The sequence below is a fragment of the Sorex fumeus genome, unplaced genomic scaffold (assembly GCF_029834395.1).
Source record: "Sorex fumeus unplaced genomic scaffold, SorFum_2.1 ptg000010l, whole genome shotgun sequence".
In the NCBI taxonomy this organism is placed as follows: Eukaryota; Metazoa; Chordata; class Mammalia; order Eulipotyphla; family Soricidae; genus Sorex; species Sorex fumeus.
In genome coordinates this window covers 18,292,370-18,311,018 of record NW_026606067.1, presented here as the reverse complement: position 1 = coordinate 18,311,018, position 18,649 = coordinate 18,292,370, and the positions used below count along the sequence as shown (strand labels likewise).

Genomic DNA, 18,649 nt, shown 5'->3' with positions numbered 1-18,649 from the left:
GTGGGGCCGCCGCCTCCCTCTGCCCGCCCCCTGGCCGGAGCCCAGGGCCGCGCTGACCCCGGCGGCGCCTCCCCCGCGGCCGCGGCCCGTGCGCGGCCCCGCAATACGGCCGCGCGCCTCCGCTGCCCATGGGCGCCACCGGCTCCACCGCGCTCGCCCGCCTGGGCCTCCCCGAGCCCGGCCGCGCCCGCTGGCTGGGGGTGGCCGCGCTGGGGGTGGCCGCGGTGACCCTGGGGGCCGTGGCCTGGCGCCGCGCGCGCTCCCGGCGGCGCCGGCGGCTGCAGCAGGTGGGCACCGTGGCGCAGCTCAGCATCTACCCGCTCAAGTCGTGCAAGGGGGTGCGGGTGAGCGAGGCCGAGTGCACGCCCCTGGGGCTGCGCAGCGGCCACCTGCGGGACAGGTAGGACGGCACCGCGCGCGGAGGGGTGCTTGCGGGACTGAGGGCTTTGGCCTTCCCGGGGCAGTCCCCGGGGGCCGGGGACACTGCGCTCCGCCGAGTGGGCTGCACCGCCCCCTCCCAGGGTCCGTCCGGATCGTGCACGCCCTGGCAAGGACGTCCTAGGAGTTTGCTGGCGCGCAAGTCAACTTTCCCAATTCCTGTCCCGGCGGCGCTTAGGCTCCGGCCCCGTGCCGCCTTCTCTGAAGCAACCCTCTCTACAGACCGCGGGGTGACGCCCCAGGAGAGCCGGGGGCCCGGGAGCACGCAGGCGCGGTGCCCGATCGCACCGAGGTCACAGCCCAAGTGACCTGCGGCGTGCAAGTGCCCACGCGGTGCCTGGTGCGCTTCTCCTCCGCACACCTCTGCACGAAGACGCCGCAGGGCGGCGGGGCCAGACGCGGCTTTCCCGGCAGCTTTGTAAACGGTGATTTTCTGAATGTGTTCTCGGTTCAGCCCGTCTGCCCGGATTCTTGAGCTTCGCCAAGTTGCAATACCCAGCTTGCCTTTGGCCTCCTCTGGTCCCGGCGTCCGGACCTGGCCGCATTGAGAGACCTGAAACACCTTCCTCTCCCTACTGCCTCTCAGCCACTTCTAGTCTAGTACCTACACCCCAGCCCCCCCCCCCCCCCCCCAACACACACACACTCTGTCCCGCAGACAGAGAGCAGTTTGTGTTGGGAAGAACACCTGCTATACCCCTCGGCTGCAGGAAGGATGCCAAGGATCCCAATTTATGACATGGGGAGCCCAGGGATAGTACCTTGCACGTAGCTGACCTGATTCAGACCCCCAGCTCCCCATATGGTCTCCAGAAACCGCTGCAAGTGATTCCTGAGTGCAGAGCCAGGAGGAACCCCTGAGCTCTGCAGCTGTAGCCCACTCCCCATCTCCAAAAATAAAAAAACAAAACAAAACCCAATCCAGAACCAAGTTATGACATGGTTTGCAGGATGGAGGCTGCGCGAGGAGCAAAGTCACCATGTGTGTTTCAGTGCCCGGCTGAGTTCCTGTTGCTACAGGACGCACAGGCCTAGCGGTCAAGACTGTGAGCAGAAGGCAGCGTTCTGTGCAGGGTTCAGACGGGAAGGGAGCAGGGCAGGGAAGCCCTGCATTATGCGGGTAGGTAGGAGGCCTGGGGGATGCGAGGCATTTCAGTGAGCTTAAAGTATGCAGGGAGCTCAGGCAGAATGGGGGGGGGGGGCGGGGAGGGGGGAGGAACACTGAGATGATTATCTTCTGGTTGACATTCCATCTCCCCATATTCGTCATCCTTTTCATTCTTTTTTAGTTTTTTGCCACTTCCAGCTGTGTTCAGGCTCTGTGCTCAGGGATCATTCATGGAGGGGATGCGAGAACCATAGGGGATGCTGGGGGTCAAACCCAGGTCGTGGCCAGCATCCTACCTGCTGTACTATCACTTTGGCTCCCCAGTAATCCTTCCTTTGGAGGCGGGGTTGTGCAGCGCCTCCAGCAGTGGTCAGAGCTTACTCTTGGCTCTGTGCTCAGGGATCACCCCTGGCAGGCGCGGGGAACCATAAAAGATGCCTGGGTTCAAACCTGGGTTGGCTCCATGCAAGACAAGTGTTCTACCCTCTGTACTACCATTCGGGACTTTCTTTCTTTCTTTCTTTCTTTCTTTCTTTCTTTCCTTTCATTCTATTTTTATTTTTTGGTGGGGAGGCACACCTATTTTTGCTCAAGGAATATTCCTGGCTCTGTGTGAGGAGTGATCCCTGGTGATGCTTTTGGGACACTCTGTGGTTCTGGGAATTAAATGGGGGGCTGGTCATAAACTATGCCTTAACTCCTCACCGTCTCTCATCTCGTGGATTCTTTTCTTTGGGGCCAATATTTCTCCAAAGGAACTCTGCCTAACCCCTTGTGCCTGTGTCAATATTGTAATAGGTAGTAATGGGAGCATTTGTACCAGCCACCATGATAAGTTATTTTGTCTTTCTGTAACACAAAAAGTGTGTGTCAAAGATGTAAAAGCTTCTAAATAACAGGAGGAAGTGAACCTTCCCTTCTAGGTCGTTGGCTTGAAAAGAAGAACCAAGAGCACCCACACACGGCTGGTCGGCTGGTCGGCAAGAGCAAAGACAGGCTTTGTTTGTCTTCTGTTGTTTTCCGGGAGGCATCTCTAGATCAGGATTCCTGAGCCAGTGAAAACATTGTCCACCTGGATAAGGGATCAGCAAACTGTAAAATTCACAGCCCCGAGGACAGAGACAGAATTTTTCCTGAAGGTGGAGGTGGCACGTCACCGGGCTCAGCCAGCAATGCACTTTGTTGTTTGTATTAGCAGCCCCTTTGCCTGCTGGCTCCGAAGCACCCTCTGGGCTTTAAATAGGTTCTTGTTGGGCCAGAGAGATAGTTCTGGGGTGAAGGCACTTGGCTTGCATCCCACCAACCACAGTTCGACTCCCAGTGCCACTGATGGAGCTCGAGCTTTGCATGAGCCACTCCTGAACACAAAACTAGGTGTAGTTCCCAGCACCAACTAGTGCGACCCAACCTCCCTGGCCAAAACAAACAAAAAGACCATTGTCATCTCCTGGGGCCTGATCAGTGAGAAGGAACCGACTTTCTGGGTGATTGGGATGGAGAGAGGGCCAAGAATTTGATTTCTGGACCTTCTGGACCTGCGTGTTCTGCAGATGTCACTTAACAGATGCTAGGGTGGGGAGCGTGGAGTGATAGTACAATAGGTAGGGCACTTCCTTGCATGTGGCCAACTCAAGTTCCATTCCTGGGACCCCATATGGTCCCCTGAGCACTGCCAGGAATAATTTCTGAGGGCAGAGCCAGGAGTAACCCCTGAGCATCACCAGATGTGGGCCCCAAACAAAACAACCAAACCCCCAAAACAGTAAGATGCTAAAGTGATAATTAAAACCTTTGACGTTACCAGGCCAAGTTTGAACTTACCTGCTGCACTCTGACCTGATTGTTCAGGACAGACAGTTCCCAATGCCCCCCTCCCGCCCCCCACTTCCCCAGCCACTGGTCACACCGCCTCAGTCCCCCAGGCCGGGTTGCGGGTCTCCACACATGTCGCACATATTGCGTCTTGAAAATGACAGGTTTTGGCTGGTCATCAACGAGAAGGGGAACATGGTGACAGCAAGACAGGAGCCCCGGTTGGTGCTCATTTCCCTGACCTGTGACGGGGACACACTGACCCTCAGCGCCGCCTACACTGCGGACCTGCGCCTGCCCGCCAAGACGCCCAGCACCAATGCCCTGCGTGCCTGCAGGTAAGAGCAAGTTGGGGGGCTCCTCAGTCTTCCAGGGATGCAGGCCTGCAGGGGGCTGAGCCTGGAGGGGCTTCTCTTAGGGATTCTCCTGGAGCTCAGCCAGAAGATTCAGACAGTGCAAGACCAGCACTGCCTGGTTCTAGCTGCGGGGAGAACATAGAGAAGGATGGCAAGTAGTTCTGAGGGAGAAGAAAAAAATACGCATGGCTTTACTTATCTGTGCTACAGAGAGCAAACAGAGGAGGGAATAGACGGAATAAATGATGGCAAGCCCTTGGCCTGGGGTTATGGAAATGAGACCGCCAAGGCAGGGTGGGGAAGGATGAAGAGGGGCAAAGCAGCATTACGTTGGTGACTAAATAGTATTACCTTGGTGGAGGGTCCTGGGTACGTAGGTATGGAGGGGTGAGAGAATGTCCTACATCTAAACCATAATGATCAGCACTGTTGTAAACCTGTGCCATGTAATTATTAGAGTTGTAAACCTCAACTCTAATAATTACACTTCTTTAAAAAGGAGTTTGCTAGGGGTTGGAAGAGCTTGAAACTTAGGTGGAGGGGAGCTGGTTCAGGTGGCCGATATGGAGATGGAACACCATTGGACTAAAACTCAATAATAGGGTTTATATAATAAGAGACAATCTTGTTAATCTGTTTTTTTTTTCTTTTTGAGTCACACCCAGTGGTGCTCAGGGGTTACTCCTGGTTTTTCACTCAGGAATTACTCCTGGCGGTGCTCAGGGGACCATATGGGATGCTGGGAATCAAACCAAGGTCGGCTGCATGCAAGGCAAACGCCTTACTGCTATGCTATGGCTCCAGCCCCTGTTAATCATATTTTATGATTAATTGGTGCCTCATTTTTTCCTCCACTTTATTTAGACACCATGGTTTACAAAGTTGTCCATGGTAATTTATTATGGGCATTCAGTATTCCAGCCCCAAGCCCACCACCACTGTCACCTCCATCATTGTCTCCATTTTTCCAGCCACCCCTCAAGCCTGTCCCCATAGCAGGCCAACAAATAATTTTTTTCCATAATTTTATTTTTTTTCTTCTTATATTTATCTATTGAATAACTGTGGGAAAAGTTACAAAGCTTTCAGGTTTAAGTCTCAGTCATACAATGATCAAACCCCTTTCCCTTCACCAGTACTCATTTTTCACCACCAAGAACCCCAATATACCCCCCTCCCACCCCTCCCAATGCCTGTGAGGCAGATGATTTCTACTTAACTCTTCTCTACATTGATTACATTCATTATTTCGACAAACAATGTACCATTATTGTTCAGAATTTCCCCCTCCCCCCAACAATCAGAATTGCTGAAAAGGCATTGTGAAATACTTTGTTTTCTATAGTTGGTTATGAGAATCATATAATGATTTTAGATTTCTGCAAAGAGCCAGATAATTACGAGACTGGTTTCTGTGCGTCTGGTTTTATGGCTGTGCCAGAGAGCTGCTCGTGGGAAGCAACTCATGACCTTGGTAGGGTGTGAAGGACTAGCCGGTACCGCCCCCCTTCCCATGAGACTGCAGTTTCCCCATCACTGCCGGCTCATACCTGGCTTTCCAATAAGTTCTGAGGTGGCGGCCACCCATGGTCCATTCACTTTTCTGCTGCAAGCTCCCGGGCTCTGGACTAAGTCCTTTTGCCTCTGGAGCCATGGATGTGCCGGAGAGCCACTTGTGGGGGGCAACTCGTGATCTAGGTAGGGTGTGAAGAACGCCGGTACCACCCCCCTTCCCATGAGACTGCAGTTGCCCTGTCACCGCCGCTTCATACCTGGCTTTCCAATAAGCTCTGAGGCAGTGGCCACCTTGTATGAGGTCTGGATGCATATCTGCCAAAAGCCGCTGGATTTTGAGATTTGTTTCTGAGTGTCTGGGATCATGGCCGTTAAGCAGCTTGATCAGGAGCCAGAGAGGCCATTTGTAGGCGGCGACTCGGGGTCTCGTTGGGATGGGGAGGAAATGGCCAGTTCCACCCTCATCTGGTGAGGCCCCACATGTTTCATCATTGCAGGCCCAAACCTGACTGTCCAGTGGCCTCTGGAGGATGGTGGTCACCAGGCCACCAGGGAGAACAGGCCAAGGCATGAAACCTATTCCCACCTGGAGTGGCCCAGTGCCAGTAACCTACTGCAGGAACAGGACGCATTTCTGTCAAAAGTGTTTGGGTTCTGAGATTCCTCTCTGAGTCTCTGGGATCATAGCCATTAAGCAGTTCGATCAGGAACCAGAGAGGCCGTGCCTCCAATTATATAGCTGGGCCGAAGGTGGTTTGTGTGTGTGTCTCCCACATACCTAACTTTTGGCCATTTACTTTCTTGTAAACTTTGCCCCAAATTTTTGGGGTCTGGCCAAAGGCACAGCGGTAATTTAGGGGTATCTGAAAGTCTGACAGTGCCATCAGGCTGCTGATGAATGAACTCACCTCACAGATACAGATTGACCTGCTGGTGGCACCATACCCCCAAGGCGAACAAATAATTTATTTCATTTGCGTGCTATCACTAAATGGCTAATTAAAAGGTCAAAAATTATTTCAGTGAAAGAATATTTTTGAAAATTGTTGTATCTCGCCATGGAGACACTAAGTTTTTGAGGGCTTACAATGCTGTTGTTGCAAGTTAAACCTGCTGTGTTAATATTTTTGTTAGTTGAGTTTAGCTGGCTTCTGTTTACATTCCCATATATTCTGGTGTGCTCCTACTAGGATGTCAGTGTTGTAGAGTTTGGGATGTCAAAAATCCAGAATATTTAACTGGGCAGTGAGTTTATTATGGTGGCAGTGGTGGGAAGTGGTTCTGGAAGAAGGTGCAGAGTTTTCAGCCAAACCAACCCTGAAGTTGTCAGCAGCTTGGCCTCTGTGGAGCTCGGTCATGAGGTGGGTGGTGAGTCTGGCCATAGCATGATGGCAGCTGCTGGGGTGTGAGTGCAGGTGTTTGAACTCTGTAAGGGTGGGAACTTGGTCTGCCTTCTCCAAAGATCATCTGGTGGTCTCAGCTGGGTCAGGGTATCTGAGAAATTTCTGCAGCTAGTTGACTTCTTTTGAGATTTAATTATGAATCTCTGGAACAGGGCTGGTAGATGAGCTAACATGGTTGCAGTGGTTGTGGGACATGCGTCTGGCTCAAATTTTCTTTTTTTTTTGAAAAGAAAATAAGAACTATCTAGGAATCAGCTTAACAAGAGAGTTGAAAGACCTATACAAAGAAAAACCATTAAACACAACTAAAATAAATAAAAGAAGACATGAACGAGTGGAAGCACATGCCCTGCTCATGGACTGGGAAGATTCATGTTGTCAAAACAGCAGTGCTCCCCAAAGCATCAATACAGTCCCCAAAAGAATACTTGTGACATTTTTCAAAGAAATAGGTTGAACACTCCTGAAATGGTTATAGAATCATTGCCCCTACCCTCCAAATGGAGCGATAGCACAGCGGGTAGGGCGTCTGCCTTGCACGCAGCCAACATGGCCGACCCGAGTTCGATTCCTCCGCCCCTCTCGGAGAGCCCGGCAAGCTACCGAGAGTATTCGATATGCCAAACACAGTAACAACAAAGTCTCCAATGGAGACGTTACTGGGCCCGCTCGAGCAAATCGACGATCAACGGGAGGGCCTTTACCTTACCTTTACCTTACCCTCCAAATAGCCAAAGAAATCCCAGGGAAAAAGAAGGTGGGAAGCATTGCTGTCCCCAACTTTAAACTGTACCACAAAGATGTAGTAATCAAAGCCATGTGGTACCGGAATTAAGACAGACTTGCAGATCAATGGAATAGAATTGAAAACCAGAGATAGACCGTCAGGTAGATAGACAGCTAATCTTCAATAAAGGAACAAAAAGTATGAAATGAGGCAAGGAAAGCCTCTTCTACAAGTAGTGTTAAAAAGATTGGTTGGTCACAGCAATAAAAAGAATGCAGAACCCTTTCTAAAGCATGCACAAAAGTCAAATCAAAACTGTTGAAAGACCTTGAGATCATTCCTAAATCCACAAGTTACCTGAGGACAACATAAGCAGTGACATTGAAGCTAGAGCATTGCCCTTAAGGAGTGGATGCCAGCGGCCAAGCAACCAGAAACAAGGGATACACACTAGAACTAAATTAAGAAGCTTCTGCATCTCACAGGAAGTGACCAAAATACAAAGACATCCCACTGACAGAAAATATTTTCTCAGCACTCATCTGATACAGTGTTAATATCCAAAATATGTAAAGCACTGGTAGAACTTTATAAGAAAAAGAATTCCGTGGATTGGAGCAATAGTACAGTGGGCAGAGTGTTTGTGTTGCACACAGCCAACCCAGATTCTATTCCTGGCACCCTATATGGTTCCCTGAACACCAAGAGGAGTGATTCCTGAGTGCAAAGCCAGGATTAAGCTCTGAGGGCCTCAGGTGTTGGCTTCCCCAAACAAATCCAAACCGAAACAACAACAAAAATCCAGCCCCACCAAAAAATGGGGTGAAAAGATGAATAGGAACTTCCTCAAAGAAGACATACAAATTGCCAAAAGGCATAGGAGAAAATGCTCTCTACCGCTAACCATCAGGGAGATGCAAATCAAAACAATAATGAAATAACACTTCACATCTGAGAGACTAGCACACATCAAATAAGCATGAAAACAAACTTCAATCAGCATAATAAATGACTGAATAAATAACAATACTCCTACATTGTATAAAAAATGAAAACAGTGTTGGCATGGATGCGGGTCGGGGGAGCGGACCCTCTTCACTGCTGCTGAGAATGTCTACTGGTGCAGCCTTTTTGGAAAATAATGTGGACAATCCTCAAAAAAACTAGAAATTGAGCTTCCATGTAACCAATCAATTTCACTTCTTGTATCATACCTCATCTGCCCCAAAACACAGTGCAGAAAGACATTTGTATTCCTATGTTCACTGCAGCTCTATTCACAATAGCCAAAATCTGGAAACAACCCAACTGCTCCAGTACAGGTGGTACATACACACAACGGAACACTACTTGGCCACATGAAACAGATGAAAGCATGCAAATTGCTACTACTGGGTGGATCTGGAGAGTATCATGCTGAGTGAAGTTAGAGGGAGAGAGGCAGACACGGAGTGATCTCTCTCTGATGTGGGATATGAAGAAACAGTAGGGCGGTGGAGGGACGTGTTCAACCAGGAGGAAGAGGGGGTGCTACAAGGTGGGGAAGTGTGATGTGTGAAACCCTATCCGTAACAGCACTGTAAATCTCTCCTAGGGGCAGACTTCTGGGTGCGAGGAAACAGGCCAGGGCATTGGTGGAGGAAAGTGGACCCTGTGACGGGATCAGTGTTGAAACATTGTATGCCTAAACCCAGCCACGAATAATTTTATAATTCAGTCACTCAATTAAAAACTATGCCACCAGGGGGCGCCAGAAGCACATGCACCGGAAAGCATGCACTGTCTAGAAAGTTTCCAGGTCCCAGGCAGGCGGCAAAGGTGGGAGCCGGGACTTGTAGGGGGTCAGGGAGTGACACGAGCTCCAAAGAGCGTGTGAAAGCTCAGCAAACAGGGCGTCACCCCAGGGGGCCAGCACTTCCCCAGAAATCCAGTTTAGAGACACGGGGAGAGAGAAGGCAGAATCAGCAGCTGCAGGAAAGCCAGGGAGGTCGAAGGAAACAGGGAGAGGCAGTCTGGACGAAACAGCCGCTCAGAGAACCAGGCAGGCACTGGGAGCTGAAGAATAAAATGAGTTAAAGGTAAAGGTAAAGGCCCTCCCGTTGTTCGTGGATTTGCTCGAGGGCGCCCAGTAACGTCTCCATTGGAGACTTTGTTGTTACTGTGTCTGGCATATCGAATAAGTCACGGGGAGCTTGCCAGGCTCTGCTGTGCGGGCGAGATAGTCTCGGTAGCTTGCCGGGCTCTCCGAGAAGGACGGAGGAATCGAACTTGGGTCGGCCATGGTGGCTGTGTGCAAGGCAAACGCCCTACCGCTTAGGGCGTTCGCCTTACAAGCGGCCAACATGGCCGACCCGAGTTCGATTCCTCCGTCCTTCTCGGAGAGCCCGGCAAGCTACCGAGAGTATTCGATATGCCAAACACAGTAACAGTAACAACAAAATGAGTTAAACGGGGAAAAAATCATGTAGAACGACAGCAGAATGGGCCAAACAGAAGAAAGAAGCTGGTTTAGGGGACAGTCTGAACAACCTCATCAGAGCAGAAAAAGGAAGGAGAAAGAGGGCTTGGTAAAGAAGCACCAGAGAACATTGCGCTTGAGCAGCTAGCGGGAGGAGAGGAAAAGGAGAGGAAGCCGGTTCAGAAGCAATGCCGAGGCGGGGTCAGTGCAGGAGGCCAGGAGCTTCCCTGCCTGTTTGCCCCTCAGCTTGGAGCACGAAGCCAGGAACAAACAGCCTCTGAGCACTGCTGAGAGTGGCCCCGACACCCCACCCCCACCTGAACCAATGAAAACTATCACTGTATCACTGTCATCCACGGGCGCCAGTAACATCTCCATTCATCCCTGTCGCGTGCCAGTGTAGCCCGATGGCGATGGGGTCTCTTTCAGGGTCAGGGGAATGAGGACCATCATTGTTACTGTTTTTGGCACATCGAGTACACCATGGGTAGCTTGCCAGGCTCTGCCATGCGGGCGGGATACTCTCGGTAGCTTGCCAGGCTCTCCGAGGGGGGTGGAGGCTTTTGGGGCTCCAGGAAATATTATGAAAACTATAAAAAGAAGAAATAGATACGCTTGAGATTATCTCCTACTTGCGGAATGATGGTGGTGATTTTACATGGTGATTTGTTCAAACTCCATGATTATATCAGTTTATTACATGCTGGGCACTTCAAACAGATGCATTATTAAATCTATATCGGTGAAGCTGGAAATTTTGTATAGAAATCTGGGGTTGGGGCAATAGTACAGCGGGGAAGGCTCTTGCCTTGCACACGGCCAACCCGGGTTTGATTCCCGGCGCCCTATATGGTCTCCCAAGCCCAGACAGAGGTTATTCCTAAGTGCAGAGCCAGGAGTAATCCCTAAGCATTGCCAGATGTGACGACCACCCCAAACAAAAGCATTATGTAGTACTAAATACAGCCATGTGTTTTTAGAAAAAGAAGTATTTTGATATATTTTTTATTATGCTACTACGTCTATATAATTACTTGAGAACAGTCGTTTGATTCACTAAATATGAGCATTTGATTATGGGGCAGCTCTGCAGAGAGAGCTTATGTTAATCGGGGGGGCTTGCAATTCCAGGCACACCCCAAGTCTGTGAATAGATTGGGGCACTGTGTATAGATAATCCCTAATCTCTGTGAGGTGATGGGTTTGTGCCTGTTTCGTAGGGGAAGAAACCGAGGTAGAGGAGAGGGAATATCCCCGCAGTCTCAGACTGGTGTCTGAAGCAGAAAGCCTGTCACGTGGTCCTCCTGACTGCCTGCTCCTCGGCATCCAGGGATGCTTGGACCCGCAGTGCTGGGGAAGACTAGCCACCCCTGGGGGAGTCGAGGAATCCAGGGTCTCACCTGGTGGTGCTCGGACCTGTGAGGTTCTGGGATGAGCTAGGGGTCTGTACCATGCAAGGCACGAAGTTACCCCTGTCCTCTCTCTAGCCCCTAGAACTTAACTTGGAAGGCGTTGCTTTGGGGCACACCCAGCCCTGTTCAGGGCTTACTTCTGGCTCTGTGCTCAGGGATCACTCCTGGCACAGGAGCACTTGGGGCTTGGGGACTGTATTGGGGTACCTGAGATCAAACCCAGATTGGCCGTAGGCAAGACGAGTGCCCTACACACTGTCCTGTTGCTCTGGACCCAAAAGAATGTTTTTATGCAGGAAACTTGGTGTCTTTTTATGCCACGGCCCCCGGTGTCCTGGTCCCTTCCTGCAGGAGACGGTGTCACACACACTTTCCCTTTAGAGGTGCACCTGGGCCGCGCTCACATTTGATTTCCTGGGAAAGGAAGGAACAGAGTGGCCTGCAGCCCCTGGCTCTCCTGCCCGGCGCAGGGTGTGGTGGCGCCCTGTGTTTCCATGTCCTCTGTCCCCCCAGAGTGCACGGCCTGGAGATCTATGGCCGGGATTGTGGGGACGCGGCCGCCCAGTGGATCACCAGCTTCCTGGACACGCAGCCCTACCGCCTGGTGCATTTCGAGCCTCACATGCTCCCGAGAAACTGTCAGAAGATGGAGAACATGTTCCAGCCAGAAGACCAGGTCAGAGGAACCTCAGGGTCTACAGCAGGCTCTCCTGGGGATCAGCAAGGTAGCCCCCCTGTTGGGCAGCAGAGCGAGTCGGCCCTGTCCTGCTTGCTCCTTTTGCCCAGTGGATCCCCATTGACAGTGAACAGGCTGGACACTCTTGCAGCTGCCATCCTCGTGAGGACAGTCTGCAGCTTGCAAACTGCCCCCTGCCAGTGTCTTTTTCAGAGCACTGGGGAGCGGCTGGCTCGTCACGTGCTCCTGCATGGTCAGTCAGGGCATGTGGGCCGGGGGCCCTGCTCTCAGGCCTTTATCGCCCAGCTCCACAGCTGTGATCAAAGGACTCTCAGCTGCGAAGCTGGCCTGCCTTCCCAGCCAGGCTCTCAGTCTCCGCCGTGAGCAGTCACTTGAAGGTGTCAGGCACTAGCTGGGCCCTCCCAGAACAAGACTGCAGGCATCACTTTCCCTGCCGGGCTAGAGCTCGGGGCCCCTGAAACATGGTGCTTGGTCATGTCAGTGTCAGTGAATACATGGGCCTCTGAAGTAGCAGATTAGGGCAGGGGGCCCGTAGTACAGTGGGTGGGGCATTTGCCTTGCATGCAGTGGACCTGGGTTCGATCCCCAATATCTCGGATGATCCCCTCAAACTCACCAGGAGTAATTTCTGAGGGTAGAGCCAGGAGTAACTCTGAGCCTTGCTGGATGTGGCCAAAACTGCCCCCCCAAACTAGCTTAATATTTGAATTGCCTAAAAGGTTCACAGACCCATGAATATTTCCATCCCCAGTGCTCAACCCGACCCTCCTTGTTAAGCTCATGAGGACTGGTGGGGCGCCCTCGGAAGGCGAAGCCATTTACGGGGACCCTGGCAGCTCTGAGGCCCAGGGCCTCACTCCCCTCTCTGGAGACGTCCCCCGAGCAGCACAGGTCACCGTGTTCGTGTCCTCCACAGGTGGCCTACTCGGACGCCAGCCCCTACATGATCCTGTCCGAGGCGTCCTTGGCGGATCTGAATGCCAGGTTGGACAAGAAAGTGAAGGCCGCCAACTTCAGGCCCAACATCATCGTCTCGGGCTGCGGGGTGTTCGCGGAGGTAGCTGGATGCCCCCTGTCCCCTTGCCACCCCCTCCCGAGGTCTTTGGCGCACTGGCCCTGCTCACACAGAATGTTTGTGTCTGGTTTGAGCACCGAGGCAGCTGGGTGGGTGGAAGGGCAGCACATGCCACCTTCTCCTTCAGCCTGGGCGTGAGTTGGGCCGCAGTCAGGCCACACACCCACTGGCCAGCACAGACCCCAGGTGCCCATCGGCGGCCGACTAGGGGACAGATGGTGGTCATTCTGTTCCCCTCAAACCCATCTTCGGCCCTGACCCTGCTCTTGTCTCAGACCTCCGACAGCCTAGCGCTCTGTGGGGGGCCTGTACGTTCCCTTCTAGTAGGCCCCCGACAGCCCTGCGCACCCATGGGTGCCACTTCCAGAAACTCCTCTCCCAGGCTGCAACCCCTGCTCCCCTTTGCCATTGCCCGTCCTCTGCTTCCCAAGCGGGGGTCCCTCTGGACAGCACCTCTCAGCTCTCACAAACGCGTCGCCCATCCCGTCCCCCTCCACCACGGAGACAGTCCCAGCTGGTCCGTCTTCACCAACGTCCCCAGCCTGTTCCTCTCAGATCATCCACCTCAACCACCTGGGTCACCCCTTTACAGTGTCTGGGCCCTGGGGGTCTTTCCCAGGGGTTGCCCCACTCTGGCCCCTCCTGAGGGGGGCGTCACTCTGCAGGGGTTGACAAAGAGTCTGTCACTGCTTTGTTCAGTGGACTCAGGGGCCCTTCCCCCAAGCTCTCGAAGGCCCAGCTGCCCCCTGGGCCGTCCAGCCCCTCCCTGATTCCCCTAAGACTCCTCACCCCCCTGCAGCCCTGGCAGCTCTGGGCCCACAGGGGGCCCCTTCACCTTTCATCCTTCACCCTCAGATCATAGCCCCCTCCCTTGAGAAGCTCGCCCAGCTCCCCAGACAGACAGATGCTCCCCTCCCCCGCCCCCACCTCCGCAGGACCCTCACCTCAGGGCAGTGCTGATGGGGGTCCCTGAGTGGGTCAGTTCATCTGCATCCATCCATAGGACTTTCTCTTTCCTCCTCTTTGCCCGGGGGCACCTTCCCTGGGGTGGGACTTTATCTGGGATTCAACCCCCCTTCCGTCATTTGTGTGTTGACTTTGGGGTTTTGGGCTCCACCCTGTCGGGTTCAGGCTTGCTTCTGGCCCTGCACTCAGGGACCGCTCCTGGCGGTGCTCGGCTCAGGCTACCCTGCATGGGGCTGGGGTGGAACCTGGGCCAAGAGCTTCCAAGACTCCCTCCCTGCTGTCAAGGCTGGTATAAATCAGATATAAAATATCTGGCCTCCAGTATTTTTTTATTGCCCATAAACGAGGTTCTTGACACATTTCTTTATTGAATAGCAAGTTAATTGTCTAACTGCAATGCTTATTTCTTTCCTTTCGGATTAAAAACGTCTGCTTTCCATTTTATTTTTTTCATATGTAGTAGGGGATGGAACCCGGGGCCGCTCACCAGAGCCTCCTTTGTCCCCCAGGGGCAGTCCTGGTCCCTGCCAGCACCTTTCCCCCGTGACCACAGTGCCCCCTTGTGGAGAAATGTACGCAGGACAGGTTGTTGCCGCTCAGCCCTGCGCCCAGCTGGAAACTGCCCTGTGTCGGGCAAGTCACTCACCGTTAGGGTGAAACTGAGCCTGAACCTTGACAGAGGCTGGTGATAAACAGGGAACTGCTGCATTTTAACTCCCAGATTCTATCTCTGGGTGGAATCCAGCGGTAGAACCATACATGGTCCCCGGATCCCTACCAGGAGCGATCTCTGAGCACCAACACACACACAGGGCTCCAGGATGTCAGCACGTCAGGGGTGCAGCTGGAGGGTGTGGGGTCCCCACCACAGAGAAGCCCCTTCTGTGTCCGCTTTCTCCCTTGCCCCCCTCCCGCCCTGCTCTTCTCCAGCCGTCATCCAGAAATACTGCCTGGGGTGGGTGGGCTTTGATCAAGGTGTGGGGCAGTGACTGAAACCCAGCCTTTCCTTGCGGAGGATTGGGGACAGCCAGAGACTGACATTACCTTTCTGCTGTTTGGGCTACACCCTAGCAGAGCTCACGACCACCCCCAGTCCTGTGCTTGGGGACCTTCCTGGTGGTGCTAGGGGAACCGTGCAGTGCTGGGAGCTGAGCTGGGCTCTCTGGCTCTTGGCCTGTGGAGCCCGAACGCAACCCACTGGGCTTCTCCTGGCTTTGTCAGTGCTGATGTGGGGGTCAGTATGGAGGACCCCTTCGAGCTCCACCTCCCGGTGGAGGTGTCGGCGTGGGGAACCCTGTCAGGGCTAATGGTCAGGGTGTCAGTGTGGGGGACCCCTTCAGGGCTAACGGGCGGGCTCTGGGTCTGCCCTGTTGCAGGACTCCTGGGACCGGCTTCTCATTGGGGACGTGGAGCTGAGGAGGGTGATGGCCTGTTCCAGGTGAGCAACTCTCGGGAGGGTGGGCAGGACCTGCTGCCCATCCCCCTGACACTCTGTCTGCGCCCAGGTGCATCCTGACCACCGTGGATCCGGACACCGGGGTCATGAGCAGGAAGGAGCCCCTGGAGACCCTGAAGAGGTAGGTCGGGGTCTGGTCGATCTGCATGGAACAGTGACCCCTGGACCCTTTTGCTCACTCGCTCTGAGCACAGTTTCAGTTTCCATTTGAAGCTCAGATCTGCAAAGACACACCGGACAGCTGCAGTAAATACCAACCGAGATGCCAGCAGCTCCTACTGGGCACTGAGGACTGAGGGGTACCCAGACTTAGCGGGGATGGCGGAGGCCTCGCGGGAGACTGAGAAGCTTGTTGAGGGGGAGGCAGGTCTGCCATATGCTGCCTTTATCCAGGAAAGGAGAGGCAGGGTGGGCTGGGAAGAGGGGAGGGAAGGGAGGGGATGAAGGGGGAGGGGAGGGAGCAGAGTTAGAGAGGGGAGGGAAATGAAGGGGAGGGCAAGGGAGAGGAGGAGAGGATAGGAAAGCCAGAAGAGGGGAGGAGTGGGGAGGGCCGGGGAGGGGAGAGACCATAGGTTGGTGCTTTAGAGGGAGCCAGGTTTGGCCCTAATCCCCGGATGACCCCGCATAGTCCCCATGTGACCCCTCTGGGCCCTGGCATTGCGGGGCGTGAGCTGCAGAACCTCCTTAGCTCCTGTACAAAACCAGTGACCTGTTGCCCAGGAACCGCAGATTCCTCACTGCTGTGAGGCCCCTCCCAGGCCAGGGTGTAGCTCAGTGGCTGGCACTTACCTGAGTAAGGGAGGCCTGGGTCTGATCCCTGAGGCTACAAAAATACTTGGGGACCTCGCCTGGTGGTGCTGAGCTACTCCTGGCTCTGTGCTCAGGGATCACTCCTGGCGATCTTGGGGGCGTATAGGGGGTGCCGGGGATCACACTTGGGTCAGCCACAAGCGAGGCCTGTGCACTGCTCTACATGCTGTGCTCTAGCCCAAGGATCGGACATCGAAGGTGTCTCAGGACAGTCCTCCAAAAAAGCTTGTCTAGCTGGAAACTGGGTTTTTCCAGTCTGGAAATAGCTTTTTTTTTTTTTTTTTTTTAATAAAAAGGCCAGAAGTCTCAGGTGAGGTTGGAATCAATGTTGTCCACACTGGCACCCCAGTATCCTCTCACAGCAAGCCTTGCACGTCAGAGGCGAGGAGAGGGCACTCCCATTGGGCATGGGGAAACTTTGGGGTTTCAGAGCCCCGGAAATATGCCATCAGACCAAAAATCAAAAAAGCAGCAGAGGGTGGTGCCAGCGAGGCCTTGCAAGGCAGGGCCAGAGGGGAGGGTGGTTGGGAGGTGAGAGAGTCACAGGCCGTATGATGTGAACTCAAGACTGAAGCAAGCCAGGGCTGAGCTGGTGAGTGGACTTGGAGCTCAGCAGGCGGCAGCGGGGGCAGGAGATGGGGCACCCTGGGGCTCCAGGCCAGTTGGAGACAGAGGAGTCAGAGGCAGATGCTCAGACAAGAGCGTCTTGTTGATTTAAGTATGGGGAGTACCTCATCTCTCCAGCCCAGCGGGGAGCCTCTTTTGGAGAGAAGACGGGGGAGCATGGCTCTGGTTATGCTTCTGCAGCTTGTGCGCTGGGCGAGCTGTCTTCTCCACAACTCCAGAGGCTGCTGTTTTGCAAGAGTGGTTGGGACTGGGGCCGCCCGAAGCCTGGTGATGCGCAGCTGTGTGCGAGGCATCTGACATCCCTGGGAAGAACCGCCGGGTGACTGGGGGCTAGCTTCCACTGACCCCCTGATTTCTCATGCCTTTTCCTATTCTAGTTACCGCCTGTGTGATCCTTCTGAGCAAAAACTATATGGAAAATCACCTCTCTTCGGCCAGTATTTTGTTCTGGAAAACCCAGGAACAATCAGCGTGGGAGACCCTGTGTACCTGCTGGGCGAATAATAAGAATCTTCTGTCCTGGAATAGACTTGCTGTCTTAAAAAAAAAAGTGCCAACATTTAAAGCACAGTGTTGGGGGAAGGAGAGGGGAACTGACACTTCTGCCTTTTCTTTAGATCTGTATTTTCTACATTTTTGCTTTGTTTTGGAGGGGCGGGGAGGGGGGGACTTCCTAGTGTGTCACTGCTCCCAGCAGCCCAGTACCCAAGGCAGAGAAACTTATCAGGACTTCAGGAAGTCACATGTCAGAGAAGCAAGGATTCCAAGTGCACCTCTTAACTACAACTGTGAATTAATTCTTTCTCCTCTGTTCACCTCTCAGCGAGCTGACCTCCATCATCTTCATTATCAGTCCAGGGCGAAAGCAAAGAGCAAGACCTGGTGGGCCGGACGAATGTTCTGGGATGTTCTATTTCCTCCCATGCATGGGCAGAAGAATTAGAAATTAACTCCTTCCTCCTGGGTGAGACTGGAAACACACCTTGCTTTGTCTCCAGGAGTTCCAGGAGAACTTCTGAAGCTCAAATGCTGTCCACTGGGAAAGATGCTAGTTTTCTGTGGACCTTTTGTGTTTTGGATTGTTTTGTTTTGAGGACACATCCAGCAATGATCAAGGATCACTCCTGGTAGTGCGGTGCTACTATCTATGGTATACTGGGGATTGAACTGGGTTGGCTGCATGCAAGGCAAATGCTATATCTACTGTACTAATCCTCTAGCCCCATAAAAACACGTAGTCTTATAAAACAGCATTCCTCAGTAAAAATTAGAATCTGTTAGATCCTTCTAATTCTTGGGTTTAAAAATAAATAAAGATATTTAGAAATAAAATTAGTTTTGTTTTTTGGGTCACACTCGGCAGTATTCAGGAGTTTCTCCTGGCTCTGCACTCAGGAATTACTCCTGGTGGTGCTCAGGGGTATTGTAATACCGACATGGCAGCACTGAGAAGGATGAGAAAGGAGAGGCCGACAAAATCTCAAGGCCAACCTAGGCTGCCACAACGAAGGAAGACAAAAATGATCGTCTGTACTTTCAATGCACGTACGCTAGCATCAGATGCATCCATCGAGGACCTGATGGTACAAGCGCGAATGATCAAGTACGACATCATTGGTCTGACCGAGACAAGAAGGCACGAATCTCACCATGCCGTTTTCGACACTGGAGAAGAATTGTTCCTCGGAACATGCGATAAAAGAGGTGTTGGAGGCGTCGGTGTCCTTGTCAACACAAACTTGGCCAAGAGCATTGATTCATTCGAATGCCTAACAACCCGAATCGGACG

At 53.0% G+C, this 18,649-nt stretch overlaps 1 protein-coding gene across 1 annotated transcript; it reads left to right on the top strand.

Annotated features, from left to right (window-relative positions):
• The first annotated feature begins 117 nt into the window (after nucleotides 1–117).
• On the top strand, nucleotides 118–17,503 carry MTARC1 (mitochondrial amidoxime reducing component 1). Its single transcript, XM_056110686.1, has 7 exons — nucleotides 118–400; nucleotides 3,523–3,696; nucleotides 11,743–11,905; nucleotides 12,843–12,983; nucleotides 15,344–15,405; nucleotides 15,473–15,544; nucleotides 17,238–17,503. The coding sequence occupies exons 1-7, from the start codon at nucleotides 129–131 to the stop codon at nucleotides 17,362–17,364; spliced, it is 1,011 nt and encodes a 336-aa protein (XP_055966661.1). The 5' UTR covers nucleotides 118–128; the 3' UTR covers nucleotides 17,365–17,503.
• Nucleotides 17,504–18,649: the final 1,146 nt, after the last annotated feature.

Coding starts and splice junctions, on each gene's coding strand:
- MTARC1 (XM_056110686.1), top strand. CDS start 129: ATGGGCGCCACCGGCTCCACCGCGCTCGCCCGCCTGGGCCTCCCCGAG. Junction 11,906..12,842: donor TGTTCCAGCCAGAAGACCAG/GTCAGAGGAACC, acceptor TGTCCTCCACAG/GTGGCCTACTCGGACGCCAG. Junction 15,545..17,237: donor CCCCTGGAGACCCTGAAGAG/GTAGGTCGGGGT, acceptor TTCCTATTCTAG/TTACCGCCTGTGTGATCCTT.